We start from the raw sequence: 15,621 nt of genomic DNA on the forward strand, positions 1-15,621 counted from the left end.
GACACCTCCCAGCTTGTTGCTGCCCTGGAGGCTGTGTTGATGGCTAGGAATCCACTTTTTAAAAAAAGATAAAACGAGTTTTCCTGTGTATCTTTTCCAGGAAAATGATGCTCAAAATCCAAATCACTTTATTGTATGGCAGTCAGTGCCGCCAATCTCTGCTTTTCCTGTCACCCCCCACTCATTCAGGATGCCAAAGTCAAAGTCCACTGAGGCCTCCTAATCCTCCCCTTTTTTTTTCTTTTTTTTGAGTGCAAAGCTGGGCTTATATAATTTGAGTCTTAAGTACTGATATTTGTCTCTTAATTGGAGATGGTGAGGTACCCTAACAGCAGGGGAGATTTCTACGTAGAAAAAGAAAGGCAGGGATTACAGAGGCTGCATCAAGGTCATGGGCGGGGGGGGGGGGAGGTGGAGTGGAAAGGGGATGCAGAGGCAAAGGCCTTTGTAGATCTTTCAGTTTGCAAACTGGTCCAAGAACTTGAGGTAGGCCTGGCGCTGGGGTGCGGCTGCTGGAATGAAGTGGCCACCAGAGTGGGTAAGGGTGATGGCTCCATCGAATCGGCTACACAGTTGCATACTCTCCTGAGAGGGGATGACACCGTCAGTGTCCCCAAAAACATGGAGGGAAGGCAGTGACAAGGGGCCCTGCATGACAGGTTCCATGAGGCCAAGCCCCCGCGGGCAGAAACCAGATACGAGGATGACAAACCGGGGCAAAGGGAAGCGGGGATCGCCGGCTTGGCCAAGGGCACACACAAGAGCTGCTAGCGCGGCTCCCTGGCTGAAACCAAGGATCCCATCGAAAGGCCCCAGCTTGTTCAGTGCCTGTGCCACCGTTCCCAGGGCTTCCTCCAGACCTCTGCATGCCCTGGGCTCTTCCAGAGCCAAGAAAACGTCTGCCTCCTGTTCGGAAAACCACCAGCCTCGAGGCTGCTCCTCCGGAGAGCAGGGTCCTACAGCAATAAGGGGGAGAGTACAGAGTTAAGGCAAGGGGAAATCCAGGGAGAAAGAAAGAAAGAGAGTGAGGGAGGGTTTGGGAATGGAGAAACAGAGGTAGTTGAGGCAGAGAAGAAAGTCTGGGGAAAATGAGGCGGGGAACAGACTGACCTGGAGAGGAGATGGGTAGAAGTCTGGGAGGACCAGGCAGGAGTTTGAGCAAGGGGCTAGGTTGGCAGAGATGGCGGGTATGGGCAGAATGAAGTGGGAGGATGGCAGGAATGTGGAGAAGGACAGGATGGCTGTGTGCAGGCAGGTGTTACGCGGACCAGGCAGGACAGAAGACTGGGCGCATTTCCGGGCAGGGCTCCTCTCACCGGAGTCTGGCCTGGCGCCCTCCGACCCCGCTGCGTCCACGACCAGGTGCGGGCCGCTGAGGCACACGAGCTCTGCGCGGCCCCGCAGCGCCTTCCGCAGCGCTCCGGTCTTCTCACGGAAGACCCGCTCGCTCTGCCGAAAACCCGCTAGACACAAAATCCGTAGAAGCGACTGCGCAGCCATCATGCATGGCGCGTGCGCGCCAGAGGAATCGGAAGCAGCCTTTCCCCGAGCGGAAGTTGAGCACGAGGGGCGGGACCCAATACAGCCACCACCCTGGAGGCGGGCCTCAGAACAAGCGGACGTTGCCATGACAACGGGGAAGAGGGTGCGGCAGGTCGAGAGGCAGGGCTGATACCTGGGAACCAGGAGCCTCTCAGGGAGCGATCGGCGATACCTCCTCGTCTCTGCAGCTGCAAGCCTCGCAAGCCGCGGCTGGAGAGGGGTGCACGGGCCCCCTCTGAACCTGGGGTGGCAGACTTTGGTCACGGTCCTGCTTCTGCGACATTCCCCACCCCGCTGTCGTGCATTTCCCTTAGCGGCCGCAGGGCGGCGGCCTCGGCTCGCGCCGCCTGGGAGGCCGCGCCCAGGGCCCTCGGGCTTCCTTAGTGTCCCTTCCTACCTTCCCCAGGGCCGGCCGGCCTGGGACCTGGAGCAGCCGATCCCGCCCGTGGTTCACCGTCCACGGCCCCAAGGAGCTGCTGGCGTAGAAGTCCATAGGGTAGGGCTGCTGCCAGGAAATGTCCCTCAAGGCCACTGCCGCCTGGGGGAGAAAATCCGGACAGTAACATTTGCCAACATTTTTCTACGCAGGATTATTTAATTCAGTCCTCATGATGACCTACGAAGGTCCTATTATACCCATAGCATAGAAGGGAAATGTGAGGTTCAGAGAGCGGAAGGGACTTGTGCAAGACCACACAGCTAAATGCCTCCGCTGTAACTTAAGTGCTGCTCCACTGAGGACCCCTTCCAGGACAGAACTAAGGGTAAAGCCCATTCTCCCCCAGGGATTTTCAGAACCTAGTGTTACCTCATAGGGCGTGAGCAGCGGCTTGGGGAAGGCTGTACCCCAGTCGATGGACAGGCGTGGACATGCCACCTGTACCCACCTATAAGAAGGGAAATCAGGTCAGATCCAGGGTGGGGGGGCTCCCTGTTCCTGGCAGCATGCTAAAGAACATGACTGTGTCCCCAACACACTCAACGGGACTTACTATTAATTCGAAAGTAAAGACCGTCACCCACTGCTGTTTAGAATAGCACTATGGTATTTTCTTCTATTTCCTCCACTGTGAGCTTTTTTTAGGTTTTTATTGAATTTGTTACAATATGCATATCTTATGTGGGATTTTAGCTCCCCAACTAGGGAATTGAAACCTGCAGCCCCCCACACTGGAAGGTGAAGTCTCAACCACTGAACCGCCTAGAAGTCCCTAACTATGAACTTTCTGAAGAGAGGGCTTGGGCAGCATGTTTGCGATCAGACCCCAGGATAAAATTTAGCGTCTGGTCCAATGCAGGTGCCAACCACTCCTCAAACTCATCTCACACAGAACGACTATGATGTAGCCATTGCCTGTGAGCCCCAAGCCAGACAAAGTTGGGTTGACCCATAGCCCAAAGTAGCCCCTGTGAGATGAGTGCTCTTTAAACATTAAAATTTCATGGTCATGGAAGCACTGACTCCAGCCTGCAATAGGTGCTGGGCAGAACCCCGATTCTAAGCTTCCTTAGTCAGTCATCGCTAGATAGATTAAGACGGTGAAACGTACACATCCACCTCGGGAAGGAGGCTGAGCTTGCTGGGGAAGATCTCAGAGAGCAGCAGCCTCATGAAGGGAAGTCCCAAGGCTTGGAGCCGAGATTCCAGGTGCTGTTGGGAGAGGGAGGCAGAGCTGGGGTGATCAAGCAGCCAAAGCAAATCCCTTGGCCTCCTAATTTTCTCAGCTGGGTTCCCAGCTAGTCCCCTTTCCCAGAGCCCTCTGACCTCCAGAATCTTGGGACTGCCTTGGCGGCCCAAAGTGCCCAGGATGAGGCCCCAGGATTTAGCTGAGCGGGCAGTAGCTATGGCTTCCTGGCGGTTGGCCTGCATGCGCTGGTGGTCATAGTGCTCTCTGGACAGCACCTTGCTGTAAGGGTCGTATCTGGAAAAGATGTCGGCGTCACTGGGACAGCCACTCACAGGACTTGTGCCATATACACAGCTCCCTCGTGCAGCCCCATGGTCTTCGGAATCTTTAGGCTCCATGCAGGCAATTAGGAACAGAGGCAAGAGCAGAGACTGCTGCTGGGAAGATCGGTTCCATGGCTGGAGCAGGCACGCGTGGGAGAGGGTTCTAGGATCTGGGTGTGGATCCAGTGGATGGGGAGGTGCTGTGTAGCAGCAACCCTATGTCTGGGACCCAGATTCAGAACCTCAGATCCTCAGGGCTGGGAGCTGCTAAGTGGCCCTGGGGTGAGGAAGTTTGGGGCTGACTGAGGGTCTCAGGGGCAGAGGACTCCACCCCCTTCCAGCTGATCAGCCCAGTCCAGCCGATACCGGTAAGCAGAGATGTTGGGGTTGGCGATCATGACAGACTCCAGGTGGAAGCGGCCATCTCCAAGATACCTGCACCGGGGAGAAAGGGGGGCCATGAGGGTGGGATGGGGCACCAGAAGCAGGCACCGCTTGGAGGTCCAGCGGACTGAGTTCTTGCCTGGCTACACTGAGGTGTATATGACCTGGGACAAGTCATCCTTTAAAACCCCTCCTCAAAAAAAAAATAAATAAATAAAACCCCTCCTCCCACCCCCAAGGCCCTGGCTGTCTCACATTTTGAACTGGAGGACCGTTAAGGCCCCTCTAGTTATTTAATGCAGAATCTAAGAACTGCCCCTATCCCCACTTGAACCTTCTAGGGGAAGAGGAAAGAGCCAGCCAGGGTCATGGGAAGGCTCTAGAGAGCCTAACATGGAGGTGGGAGGACAGACTGTCCCTCACCTAGCTTAGCACGGATGTGGGAAGTGGTGTTCAGGGTGTCATCGGCCATAAATGAGCTTTCAGGGTGTATATATAGTTTGACTACTCTCTGCTCAAACTAGCTCTTGGGTCCAGTTACTGAGCTGTAATAACAGCCACTGTTTATTGGGCTTATGCCTTCCGTGTACCAGGCCTGGGCTAAACACCTGACATGTATGAATTCACTTAGTCCTAACAGGTAATCCTCCAAGCTATCCCTTTCACAAAGTCCCCATTTTACAAAAGATACCATTGAGGTTCAGAGATGTTAAGAAACTTGCCCAAAGTCACACAGCTCTTTTAAGCAGTATACCTGGGACTTGATTCTAGGCTTAAACACCAGGCAGTACCAAGCAGGTCTAGGAGATGCTGTCCTTAAATGTACCTTCCCAGATCATGGAGAGGCCACAGCATGGAAGACAGTCCATGTGGTAGCTCCTTCTCTCTTGGGAGACCACACCGAATTGTGATGAATGGCCAACAAACACTCGGGGTGTTACTCCCTCCAACAGACACCCGCAGACCCCAGGGGCAGGCATGTATGAGCTCAGAGTTATGTATGCCCAGGCAAGAGGGAATGCCCATCGGGGAGCAGGGCTGCCAGGGAAAGGGAAGGCCCTGATGTGAGCCTCTCTGGGGGCAGGGGTGTCCTGTGTGGGTGCAGCAAAGCTTGTGGGAGCAGCATCAGCAGCCCCAGAAGTGGGGCTGAGTCAGGGGAATGCCCCCTCCTTCCCTGCCATTAGCTGAGAATGGGGCTCCCCTCCCCAGTCTTAGCGGGGGGAGCTGTCGGCTCCGAGGCTGGCTGCATTCACACAACATTAAGCATTTCCATTACCTTAAAATAATTAGGCGGCAGGAGACACGCTGCTCCTGCTTGTTAGCTGTCCAGATGCTAAATTAATGGGACTGCAGCCTGGGCGTGCCCATCCATCTTTTCCAATTATATTCCCACCATTTTGAGCCCCACCCTTGCCCCCCCATCCCCTGCCCCACCCCGGGGATAGTCTTCCAGATGTTGGCCAGAGCACTGGAGAGGGAACCTGAAACCCTCTTTGGTCCCCATCTTGCAGGGTGACCTTGAGTGAATGGCTAAGGAGTCAGAGACTCAGTTTCCTTTCTTGGACGATGAACCTCAGCGTTCAGAGGAACCTAGGGAACTTTTCCTATGTCTCTATGGCTGGCCCCCCATTTTCCACTTACACCACAGCCTCCACCTCCTTGGGTAGGCAGGGGGACGTGCAGCCCAGAATCTCCCCAGGGGACAGGGGCTTGCACTGTGGGACACTCACACGATACTCAGCTTTCAGCTCTTGGGCAGCTGCCTGTAGGGAGAATGAGGGAAGGGAAGCAAGTGGATGGGGAGGGAGAGCCAGGCCCAGAGGACCAGCCTGGAGCACCTGACGTGGGGACCCAGGAAGAGCCCGGAGACCAGCTCACTTACCTGCAAGGTTGACACGAACTGAATGGTGCTGACTAGTGCGAGGGCGCTGGCTGGGGGAAAGGTGAGGCGGATAGAGTCCAGGAGGTGGGCAGTGTCTATCCGGATGTCCACAAAGACATACAGCACCTGGAAGTCTTGGGCCAAGGTGTCCATGGGAACTGGGAGGAGGGAAAAGTTCAGGAGACTGTTTTGGAAGGCAAGAGGGGCAGAGGTTCCTAGCCTGGCCAAGGACAAGCAGCTTCAGCCTGAGGACAGACAGGGGGTTCGGGGAGGTAAGGAGGTTGGTGTCACAGGTCTTTTAGAAGCTCCATCTCTGCCACTTGACTGGAGGGTCCAGCCTGCTCTACCACCAACAGCCTTTCAAACACCAGCAACTGGGACAGCAGCATGGTTTCTAAGGCAACCAAGTCCAAAGGCAAGCTCCACCCATGGAGCAGGAAGGCCAAGGCCATCCCAGACATCAGGAGGGACCCTGTGCGTGCAAGCAGGACCAGGCACTGCAATAGAGATGAGCATGCAGTTCCGCCTCCCTGCCGGGTCTGGGTGTCCTGGCAGCCGTACCCAGGCAGCTGTGGCCGTAGTGCACCAGGAAGTCAGCTCCCAGGGCTCTCGCAGTGAAGTCGTCCACACAGCAAGCCCCGTAGGTCACATCGCCCATCACCATCACTTCAGCCTCCGTGAACCTGTGGGGTGGAAATGATGGGACAGTGACACAAGGAGTGAGGTGGCAGAGAGACCTGAATGTGGTGGTATCTCAGGGCCCAGCTCTGCTCTCCCTGCCTCTCCCAGTCTCTTGGGTTGGCAACTGCCACTTCTGCCAACAGAGTAGGAGGGGCCCAGCTGCTACCTCCCCCAGGTCTGGCAGCAGCTCCTGGAACTCTAGCTGTATGCGGACGGACTCTGCAGCACCCTGGTTCCTCTGCCCAGGTTCCGACTGCAAGAAGGCCTCAGCCTGGCATATCCACGGGTCAACCACAGACCTCCGCTGCCCTGACTCGTCCCACCCAGAGCCAGGTGCATGCACATACAGGCAAAGACACCCATTTCCCCACTGTGACACGTGGTGGATACACATAACCTCCCAGTCGCCCAGAACCCCTGCTGCCTTCCCACCCTTAGTCAAGGCCCTCTGTGCCAGGATGGGGGAACCCACGAACAGCTCCCTCACAGCACATGGCACCACCCACATGCCTCATGCGTCAGGAAGAGTGGGCTCTGGCCAGCGCACTCCCATGGGATCTGCTGCCAGGCCTGAATCACTGGGGGACGGGGGTGGGTGGGGAAGACCCCACACCCCCTAAACTCACCACGGGAATGGGGCCAGAGGACCAGCTCTTCCCTGAGACCCACCCCTGGGGCATGGAGTCCGGCTCAGGAATGGGGAGGTGGGGGGCTCTCCCTGTTCTCCTGGGGGTGTGGTGGGGAATGCTGAGTTGCAGCCAGGCATCACCGCCCCCCCCGCCCCCCCCCACCCTTTCCCCAAATCAGGCTGTGCACAGAAGCAGATTATTCAGCTTCTTAGAATGCAGCCCAGGCGTCTGAGTCAGCCGGAGCACTTAATTTTTTATAGATTAAAATGTATGCAAATTGGCCCAAGCCCCAGAGAGCATCCCCAAGGGGCAAGAGGGTGGGAGCAGGGAAGTGAGTCTGTGGCTGCGGGATGCTGAACAGGGTTGGGGGAGGGCGGCAGCAGGGAAGTGGGAGGTTCCCATCACGAGATGACCTCCCCTTTCTTCTTTCCCCTTCCCTGTTCCTGTGCTGGTTCCAGATGGCTGAGCGCTCACCCCCCTCCTGAGGATGGCTCATTGTATTGAAGAAACTTAGACGAGGGAGGTGGAGGAACTGAATACCATCTCCTAGGCGCTTCTCCTGCTGCCAAGCCCCTCCCTGCCCTGTTCCTCCAAATGTGCTAGAGAAAAAGTCTCCCCCCATAGCCAGACCGCACGCTGACCACCCAGCCCATTCCAGGGTCAACTCCGAGGGCTCTCATCTTCTTCCTCAGGCCCCACCATCTGCTCTGGGCCCAGCTTTGAAGATAGTGAAATTGACTCATTTCTCCCTTCCAATTTTTTTTTTTTTAGGGAAGGGGAGATTTATAGAGACAAGGAGGGATTGTAGCAGGCTAGGAGTTTAGATTGGGGTTTTTCCCTTGGTGTGTGTGTACAGTTGTGGGAAGGAACACAGTAAGGCAGAGGTCTAGAAAGGGAAAAAAAGGATGCCAATGGCCAGAGCTGTAATGGGCATGGGGAAGGTCTTGGTTCAGCTTCCTCAGTGCCCCAAGGCTCACCTTTCCAAGATATCCACAATGGTACAGGCGAAGAGGAGGAGGCCTTCGGGCATTTGTAAGGCCACTGCAAGACAGAGCAGAGACATGAGAGCAGTGGGTTGGGAAAAGACTGGGATGGGGACACCCCCCCTGGCCGGGTCAGACAATCTCTCCACCCATACTCCAGTTCAGAGTTGGTGGGGGCTCACCCTTCTTGGCCTGGGCCTGTTGGATCCTCCAGATGGTCTTGGGAATCTCAAAGTTATAGTTGGAAGGCAGGACTTGGATGGCCGCCTGCAGCTGGGGATTGTTCAGGATGTCCGTCGGGATCTGATTGGCCAAGCGGCCCCGAGGGGCTCTACCTAGGATAAATGTGAGAGGCCTGAGTTGGTGCCTGGCCTAAATCACAGCCAGACCTGATGGAGCTGTTAATGCCATCCAACTTTAAGGCCCAGATCCCAGAAGCCAAGGGGATTGGCCCAGCCTTCTTCCTCACTGAGTTCATCCTGAAGCTGGAAAGACAACCCATTAAGCTAGGAGGAAATCTGTGTAACTAATTTCCATGTTATGAGATTATTGGGAATCAAGGACTTGAATGTGTGGCTCACCCCGAGAGTAGAACTGGCACCAGGGGACACAACTGAGGGGCAAATGGGAAAAAAAATCCACACAACTGTTCCTTGATAGAGAACAATCTTGATGAAAGCCCAAGAGCCCACCCAGCCCAATCGGTCTGGGAAAATGTCCCTCTGCTCCCAGCCCCTGAGAAAGCCTTGAAGTTCTGAGATCCTAGATATGAGATCTATAAACAAACTGTTATAAGTACTAATTTAAAAGACTTCCTTCCTTACTCAAGTCCCATTGACTATGTCTACACTGGTTAATTCTTGATTCTTCCCTCTTCTCATTCAAAAGGGAAATAAGCACCATAAATTTAACGACTTAAGTTCCCTAGTTCCATCATTCTACCCCACTTCCCACTCCAGGAAGGCTGAAAAGAATACACTCTAGTCAGGACTGTGGGCAAACAGGTGAGGACAGAAAAGTGATCTTGCCCTTTAAGGGCTTGTAGTCTAGAGGGCAAATGCAGGGACACAAATAATTACAACCCCCCACCCACAAGAGCAAGGGAGAAGAAACACTGTACTCCTTTAGGAAGGTTGCAGCCCTTACTTGGCATCCTACTCCCCACAATTCAGTTTAGCCCAAGCTGGGCATCTCTTTAGGCAACAGACAGTTCAAGAGTGTGAAAAGGCGAGAAATGGACTCATTCAGCGAATATTTATTGAGCCTGTACTATTTGCCAGAACTTCTACCAGAGATCCTGCTAGACTGACACTTCAGCCTCTGTGTGTGGGTCCGTGTTTGGGACGGCAGTAGACACAGGGGTGGTGATGTTGATGGTGCAGTGGAGAACTAGATGGCAGGCTGGGACCCTAAGTCCCGATCTGAATGTAACCACTGCTATGGTACTTGTTCAGTTGTTTCAAAGGCCTTGGAACACCAGTCAGTTTCTCTTGGCCCGCCCTCACAGAAGCTCCTCTGACAGGCCCAAGTCCCTAGTAGTTGTTGGGATGTGGGAGCTGCTAGTCCTAGCAGCTCAATTTGTCCCAAAGGCCAGTAGGCTCCTCCTTCTTTACCATTTGCCTGTAAGCTTCTGTTTACGTCAGTATTCCTCGGTAGACGGTGAGATCCCTGAGGGACAGGGCTGCAATCTAGTCCCTCCAGCTAGCACAGGCCTGGCATTCAGCTGGCGCTCCATAAGTGCCGGGTTAATGAAACCTTGTGCCTCTTACGTAAAGCGTTCCCTGAAGGCAGACTTGAGGAACGCCCCGTCCAACACGCCTGGCTCCTTCCCTCCCCGTCGGGTCCGTCTCATCCTTGAGTCTTCATGAGTCTGTCTGCCCGCCAAGGCAGGGAGGCAACGTTTCCGGCTTGAGGAGTACAAGCTTCTAGGAGGGGCTGCTCCCGATCGTGCCCTAAAGGTCGCATAAGAAAGACCGGTCCCCCTAGACTCCAGCGACAGTGGCTCGGAGCGAGTGACTACGAGACCTTCCGGATCTGGCGGACAACGTCATTGCCTCCGTTAAACTGGGCTGGTCCTGTCCCTGACTCAGGGGCCCTACCCCGAGATGCGAGGTCCGGAGGCCGCAGCGATATAGCACCCACCTCTGCCCGGGCCGTTTCGGCTGCAAGACTCTGCGGCCTCGGCCGCCACCAGCGCCGCCATCGCCAGCGGACCCACGTTGGGACCAAAAAGACAGCGCTAGAAGAACGTAGAGAACGCAGACAGTGCGATCAATCGCCGATCGACCAGCGAGGGGCGGGGATTTGCGGGGCGGGGACCGTGAAGGAAAAAGATAGGGGCGGGGCCAGAGTGGGCAGCTTGTCTTAGCCCGGAAGGTCGGGACTCTCGGGAGCCCCTAGTGGTCCTCGACCACGGCGGTTGCGTTCTCCCGGCGACTGTCCCCTCCTCCCCTTGCGAGCAGCCTGAACCTGGCTCTCTTGGACAAGTGCCCTCCTATTTGCCGACTCCCTGCCCTAGTTCGGGGGGCGCAGTCTTGTAAATGGAAACACAGTCGGGTCTTCCTTCACCTCCCCTCACTATCTCCCCTCCTGATAAGCCCTGGACACTTATGGGCGGGGCCTCATATCCCTGCCTCAGAGGATCCCTTTGTCCCAACAGGACAGAACTTGGCGCCAACTGAGCCAGTGCCAAGTTGAGTCTTGATGCCGATTTCCGGAGTGCTGGGATGCCCTTACTCTAGAACCGACAGTGTGGAAGGTTCACTGTGAAAAACTCCTCCCAGGGGAAGGACCCCAGCCTGAGGATGCTTTCCTGGGAGAAAAGGGAAGTCCAAGGACTCGACTACCTAAACCTTCGCGATTCTGGCCAACGTTTACCCTGCCCTGGCTGCCCCTCCGGCCTAGGTAGCCGGCCTATAAGCTCCTGGAATCCCAAAGAGAAGGCAAAGTGGCCAATGGGACAGCCTTGACCTTTGGAGGAGCAGACTGGCAGTCCTGCAGGACTGGCTTTCAGCAAGATCTGCCCCACAGAGCAGTCACCCCCAGGGCCGTTTGTCCACCCAGCCCTCTGGCACCATCTTCCTCTCTGCTCTGTGTGAATACAGCCGGCCCTTTAAGGCAGCTCTGTGGCCTCGGAGTCCCCTGGAGGCCCTCCCTGCTTGGAAACTCCTAATTAAGGTGCAGAGAGAAGTGAAAAACAAGCAGCCAGGGACAGGCCCTGCCTGGGAGACTGCCCAGAGCAGGCTGGGAATGAGCAGCCGAGGGGCAGACCAGAAGGGGTCAGTGCTCTGCCCCTCAGACCCCCAATGGATGCTCTTAGGATGGTCACAACTTTGGACAGGAATGTGGCCCAAGGAACATCCTATCAGCATGATGAGAGTCCAGCCTGTACTTTCTCAATCCCTCAGGTTCTCTGGACCCCCAGTGTGGAGGATCTCAATTCCGGGGTCCGCTTGAGTCCAGCCCCTCCAAATTCAGGACACGAAGGCTCAGTCTGTGAGCAGCCTTAGCTCTGGATGCAGCTGAGAGTCCCAAGAGGGAAAGACTGGCTCCAGTAGAGAGTGATGGCATTTCCCTAGCAGGCCCCGAACCCCTTAGGACCTCAGCAGAAGTGGGGCCCACTGGTAATAGAAGGCCCCCATCCTCTTATAGCACCACCCCACAGCCTCTGTCCTAAATGAGTTGTGCGGCCCCCATTAGGAAATAAGCCTGTGCCAGAAGACCCTGCTGTGCAGGACACTGGGGGCCGTCATTCAATTTAGGCGGAGAACACCTCCATCTGTCCGTGGGGGTCTCCCTGCCAGAGTTACTCAGCAGTCTGAGTAATTACTGCCTGACAAGAAGGCGGGCACAGCGCACCCCCACCTTACACTACACCACCACCTACAGTCGCCCCCACCCCCTGGCTGGACTCCAGAACAGCACCCAGCCCTCCAGAGGCCTGAAATAACTCTGCTTCTCACACTCACGCCCAGCCCCAGCCAACTTTGCCTAAATTACTGGAGATTGCAGGGCAGGGGGTCATGGGGAGGCGGCTTGAGGAGGTGGAAGGAGGATTAGCATACCCTGATACAGGCTCATACTTCAGCACTGATCTGCTGTGAGATGCTGGGCGAGTTGTTCAACCTCCCTAACCTGGGTTTTACTGGCGGAGGGCCTCTGCAGCTCTCAGCTAGTGAGAGTTCAGCTAGTGTCTGCCTGGCAGGGCTCAGACAGGATGGCTCAGTCCAGTCCTGCAGCTGGTGGAGGCTAAGAGAATGCCTTACCTGGGGTTTCTATTGCAAGATGGACCAGTCTTCTTAATCTTCAGCACAAGCTTACTTTCTCACCTCCAAGCCATCTACACATTCCTTCCTGCCTGTCATAGTCTTTCCCCTTCTCAGCCTGATGAATTCAGCCCTCAAGACCAATGGCATCTCTTCTGTGAAACCTTTCTAGATGGTCTTTCAGCCCCTTACAAAGCTAGCAGATTCCCCTCCCACACTGTCTCTTCCTAGCACATTCTAAGACAGCTTGTGGGTCTTCCCCTATAGAAGCTTGCCATAAGCTTCTGAAAGTCCAAGCCTATGTTGTTGTTGTTGTTGTTCAGTCATTAAGTCGCATCTGACTGTTTGCGACCTCATGGAGTGCGGAATACCAAGCCTATGTAGTTAGCACAAACCCGGAGTCTCCGTGTTGCTGAATGCATGTATGGGTGAATGAATGATACTGGCCTTCTTTTTGAGCTTCTTAACATGTCAAGTTTCTCTCCAAGGAATCACACGACTCTCTCACTTCAGTTACATCTCTGCTTAGATGTCACTTGCTCAGAGTGGCTTTCCCTGATACCCTCTTATCAGCTCCAGAACAACACCTGACTTATTTTTTCTTCTTCCAAGCAAGATCTCATCTGAACTTTCCTAAATTGGTCCCTAATAACCGTAAATTTCACAAGGACAGGGACTTTGCCTTTTTCATTGACTGAATCCTGGAAGACTAAAGCTCTATACTGACAGTCCCTCAATAAATGTGCCTTTAATGGGGGACTTAGGCCACTGTTTTCCCCGTTCAGGACCCCTCTTATCTCAGGCCAGTAGGGGGTGCCGGCCTCCACCCGGGACTGGTCTGGCCTTAACCTTCTCTAAGCTCAGCCCAACTGGTTCCCAGCTGGACCTGCTTTTTAGGCGGTGCCTCCTCCATTTTCCACGAAGCCCCGGGCGGGGTCTGTATAGACTGAGGGACAACAGAGGCCCCCCTAAGCAGAGATAGTCTGGCTGAGCCTCACATCGGTCTTTCCCTCGCCAAGATATGTAGCTGGGCCTCCCCAATGCTTGTTGCCAGGTCTAGACTAGCCAGGGGGCACATCGCACTCCTCCCCCCGCAAAAAGAACAGTGTCCTAGGACTCGGAATGCGATGCGGCTGGGTTTGCCGGAGCTGTCCTGGGCAAGGAGGAGCCGTCGAGCCTCCGAAGAAGAAGCGGAGCCGGCCAGGGAGGAGATGGGCAGGGGTGCGGACTTGTAATCGGGGACTCTGGGCGGCGGTCCTCGCATCCCAGCCGGTGGGCAGAGCGCACGCTTCCAGCCGCCTGTTTCGGTGACCTCCATCCGCGAAGGGCGCTCGCCCGGCGCGGGTGGGGCTGCGGGTGCGAGCTTCGGGAAGCCTGCGGAGACCGAGAGGGGCTCTCGAGTGGCCCGACGACCGGCCCGGGGACTGGGGCAGGTACTTGGACGGACGTGGGCCAAGGATCGTCCCCAGGGGCGGGCGCGGCGAAAACACCTTGGGAGGCGGCGCCGCGAGGCTGAGCGCCGCTGCCCTGGGAATAGGACGGCGCTCGGCACCGCGAGCTGAGAGCACTTTCATAAATTTTGTATGGGAGGCGCTCCGTGAGCGGGGGCGGGGAGCGCAGAGAGAGAGGGAGGGAGCTAGCGAGCAGGGGAGGGAGGGAAGGAGGAGAGGAGGGGGAGGCCGGGGGGAGGAAGGGAGGCGCCCCGCTCCGCCGATCGCACGGTCCTGCAAACGCGCGCCGGGCGCTTTCCCCGGAGCTCGGCGGTGCGTGCGAGCGCCCTTTTGCAGCATCCGCGGCGGCGGCGGCGACCCGAGGGGGCGGAGAGTAGGGGGCCGCGGCCGGGGGACCAGGGGGCGGCGTCCCCCCTCAAAACCGCCTGCAAAGTGCTCTGGGTTGCAGAAGCAGGCCGCCGGATCCTCGGAGAAAGCAGCTCGCCCCGGGGGCTGCCGGGCAGAGAGCCGCGGTTGCCGGTGGGCGCAGGTGCCCTCGGCGCGGGGCTCGGGTTCACCATGCCCCTGCAGGGCCGGGCCGCCGGGCACCAGCGGATCCCCGGCTTGCCCCCGCCTCGACGCGCTCGGATTAGCTGCAGCCGGCGCCCGAGGATTTGATTCCGGACCCCGGGAGGGAGCGCGCCTAGGCCGACCTCGGAGTGGCGGCCCTGCGGCCAACATGCTTCGCAAAGGTGAGTTGGAGCCGCAGGGGCAAGTTGGAGTTGGATGCGCACGGGGCAGAGCCGCGAGCCTGGGAGCCTCCCGAGAGCCGCCCGGCGCCGGGGCTCCCGGTCTGGGAAGCAGCTCTGGGAAGGCTGGCGGGCTTCGCCGGGACTCACCCGCGGAGGGAGTGCTGCTGGGGGAGCTCGGCCCCCGATGGGGGCTAGTAGCGAGACTCGGGATCTGCTCCCTGAATCCACTGGCCAGGCCTAGAGATCTGGTTCGGCGAGGTCATTTGGAGACCACAGTGAACTACCTGTGATGGAAGGGGAGCCGGCCTCCTGGGACCTTAGCTTTGCCGGTATAAAGTTTTTCACTTGCAGCCTTCATCCCCCTCGCGGACCCACGCCGCCAGCTTCCGCCGCTTAGGCGGGGCCGGGTCCGACCCGCGCTCCGCTGCAGCCGGCGGTCAGGCGCCGCGCAGCCCCGGCGCTCACTCACCGCGCATCCCGGTTTCCCAAGTGGGGCCCGGACGCGGGCACCTTCCCTGCACCACGCTTTGGTGGTCGCCAGGGGTGGGCTCTGGGCATCCAGCGGCCGAGGGTTGGTGGCTAGCGCCCGAGGTCCGGTTCCTCAAACTTTCCTTCTGCCTGGAGCGGAGGGATTGGAAGGCGGAGGCCGTGCCAGGAGCGTGCGCGGCCGGTGCCAGGCTTAACTTGAGGACAGCTGCACGCCCCCGACCACCTCACCACGACCCTCGGGCCTCCGGGCTCCTAGCCGAGCGCTGCAAAGTTGGCGCGGGCGCTGGGGAAGTCCTGCCGCGCCCCCACGTGGCTGCCGCGCTGGGAGCGGTCCCCAGGGCCCAGGGAGGGCAGGTGACCACGCCGTGAGCCCGCGGGCTCCGCCACCCGCTGCCCGGGCTTCTGCGTCTACCTCTCTCACCTCCCAGGTCCGGGCGGGCTGCGGCGCCCCGCCGGGAACCCCTCGTCCCTGGCCCGGGCCGAGCGACCGGTGAGCCACCCGCGCCTGCGGCTGGCTGCCCGGGCCCTGCGGGAGCCGGCTGAGGTGGGACCTCAGGTAGCGAGCGGAGGGGCCTGATCCCTGAGCTCCGCGCTCAAGCCTTAATCCGCCCCTGTTTCCATGGCAACAGACCG

The 15,621-nt window shown here is 57.5% G+C and overlaps 3 protein-coding genes and 1 long non-coding RNA gene across 15 annotated transcripts in view; 2 read left to right on the forward strand and 2 right to left on the reverse strand.

The window, feature by feature from the left end:
• Positions 1 to 105: 105 nt before the first annotated feature.
• On the reverse strand, positions 106 to 1,530 carry OVCA2 (OVCA2 serine hydrolase domain containing). Its single transcript, XM_081580063.1, has 2 exons — positions 1,317 to 1,530; positions 106 to 956 (listed from the first exon to the last, which is right to left on the reverse strand). Exons 1-2 carry the CDS (start codon positions 1,501 to 1,503, stop codon positions 457 to 459), a joined length of 687 nt encoding a protein of 228 aa, XP_081436189.1. The 5' UTR covers positions 1,504 to 1,530; the 3' UTR covers positions 106 to 456.
• DPH1 (diphthamide biosynthesis 1) lies at positions 106 to 15,590 on the reverse strand. Of its 12 annotated transcripts, none has more exons than XM_081580054.1 (15): positions 15,410 to 15,590; positions 14,969 to 15,117; positions 8,235 to 8,383; positions 8,047 to 8,110; positions 6,321 to 6,442; positions 5,760 to 5,917; positions 5,519 to 5,640; positions 3,860 to 3,928; positions 3,308 to 3,464; positions 3,093 to 3,193; positions 2,351 to 2,429; positions 1,940 to 2,080; positions 1,676 to 1,783; positions 713 to 956; positions 106 to 585 (listed from the first exon to the last, which is right to left on the reverse strand). In XM_081580054.1, the coding sequence occupies exons 2-13, from the start codon at positions 15,055 to 15,057 to the stop codon at positions 1,694 to 1,696; spliced, it is 1,341 nt and encodes a 446-aa protein (XP_081436180.1). In that variant the 5' UTR covers positions 15,058 to 15,117; positions 15,410 to 15,590; the 3' UTR covers positions 106 to 585; positions 713 to 956; positions 1,676 to 1,693. The 12 variants fall into 12 exon arrangements, with proteins under 12 accessions (XP_081436180.1, XP_081436179.1, XP_081436177.1 ...); XM_081580053.1 differs by having other exon boundaries at positions 1,317 to 1,783; XM_081580051.1 differs by having other exon boundaries at positions 106 to 956.
• Positions 6,876 to 8,850, forward strand: LOC145542043 (uncharacterized). The gene is made up of 2 exons (XR_014079541.1): positions 6,876 to 7,031; positions 7,528 to 8,850. It is a non-coding gene; the product is annotated as an uncharacterized LOC145542043 (long non-coding RNA).
• Positions 13,854 to 15,621, forward strand: part of RTN4RL1 (reticulon 4 receptor like 1) — a 74,100-nt gene continuing 72,332 nt past the window's right edge. Inside the window, exon 1 of the mRNA XM_081580045.1 lies at positions 13,854 to 14,499. Coding sequence (XP_081436171.1) covers positions 14,487 to 14,499 — 13 coding nt within the window. The 5' untranslated portion in view covers positions 13,854 to 14,486. The remainder of the gene's footprint in view (positions 14,500 to 15,621) is intronic.

Source organism: Giraffa tippelskirchi, chromosome 3 (genome assembly GCF_054371585.1).
Source record: "Giraffa tippelskirchi isolate mGirTip1 chromosome 3, T2T-mGirTip1v1.2.pri, whole genome shotgun sequence".
NCBI classification, from domain to species: domain Eukaryota; kingdom Metazoa; phylum Chordata; class Mammalia; order Artiodactyla; family Giraffidae; genus Giraffa; species Giraffa tippelskirchi.

What these genes read in the sequence shown, in the direction of transcription:
- DPH1 (XM_081580054.1), bottom strand. Translation starts at nt 15,057, where the DNA reads ATGCCCAGAGCCCACCCCTGGCGACCACCAAAGCGTGGTGCAGGGAAG. An exon ending in ATTGTGGATATCTTGGAAAG is followed by an intron (nt 6,443 to 8,046) that starts GTGAGCCTTGGG and finishes TCCACCCCACAG; the next exon opens with GTTCACGGAGGCTGAAGTGA. An exon ending in AAGGAGGTGGAGGCTGTGGT is followed by an intron (nt 3,929 to 5,518) that starts GTAAGTGGAAAA and finishes TCCCCGGTGCAG; the next exon opens with GTATCTTGGAGATGGCCGCT.
- OVCA2 (XM_081580063.1), bottom strand. Translation starts at nt 1,503, where the DNA reads ATGATGGCTGCGCAGTCGCTTCTACGGATTTTGTGTCTAGCGGGTTTT. An exon ending in GGGCGCCAGGCCAGACTCCG is followed by an intron (nt 957 to 1,316) that starts GTGAGAGGAGCC and finishes TTATTGCTGTAG; the next exon opens with GACCCTGCTCTCCGGAGGAG.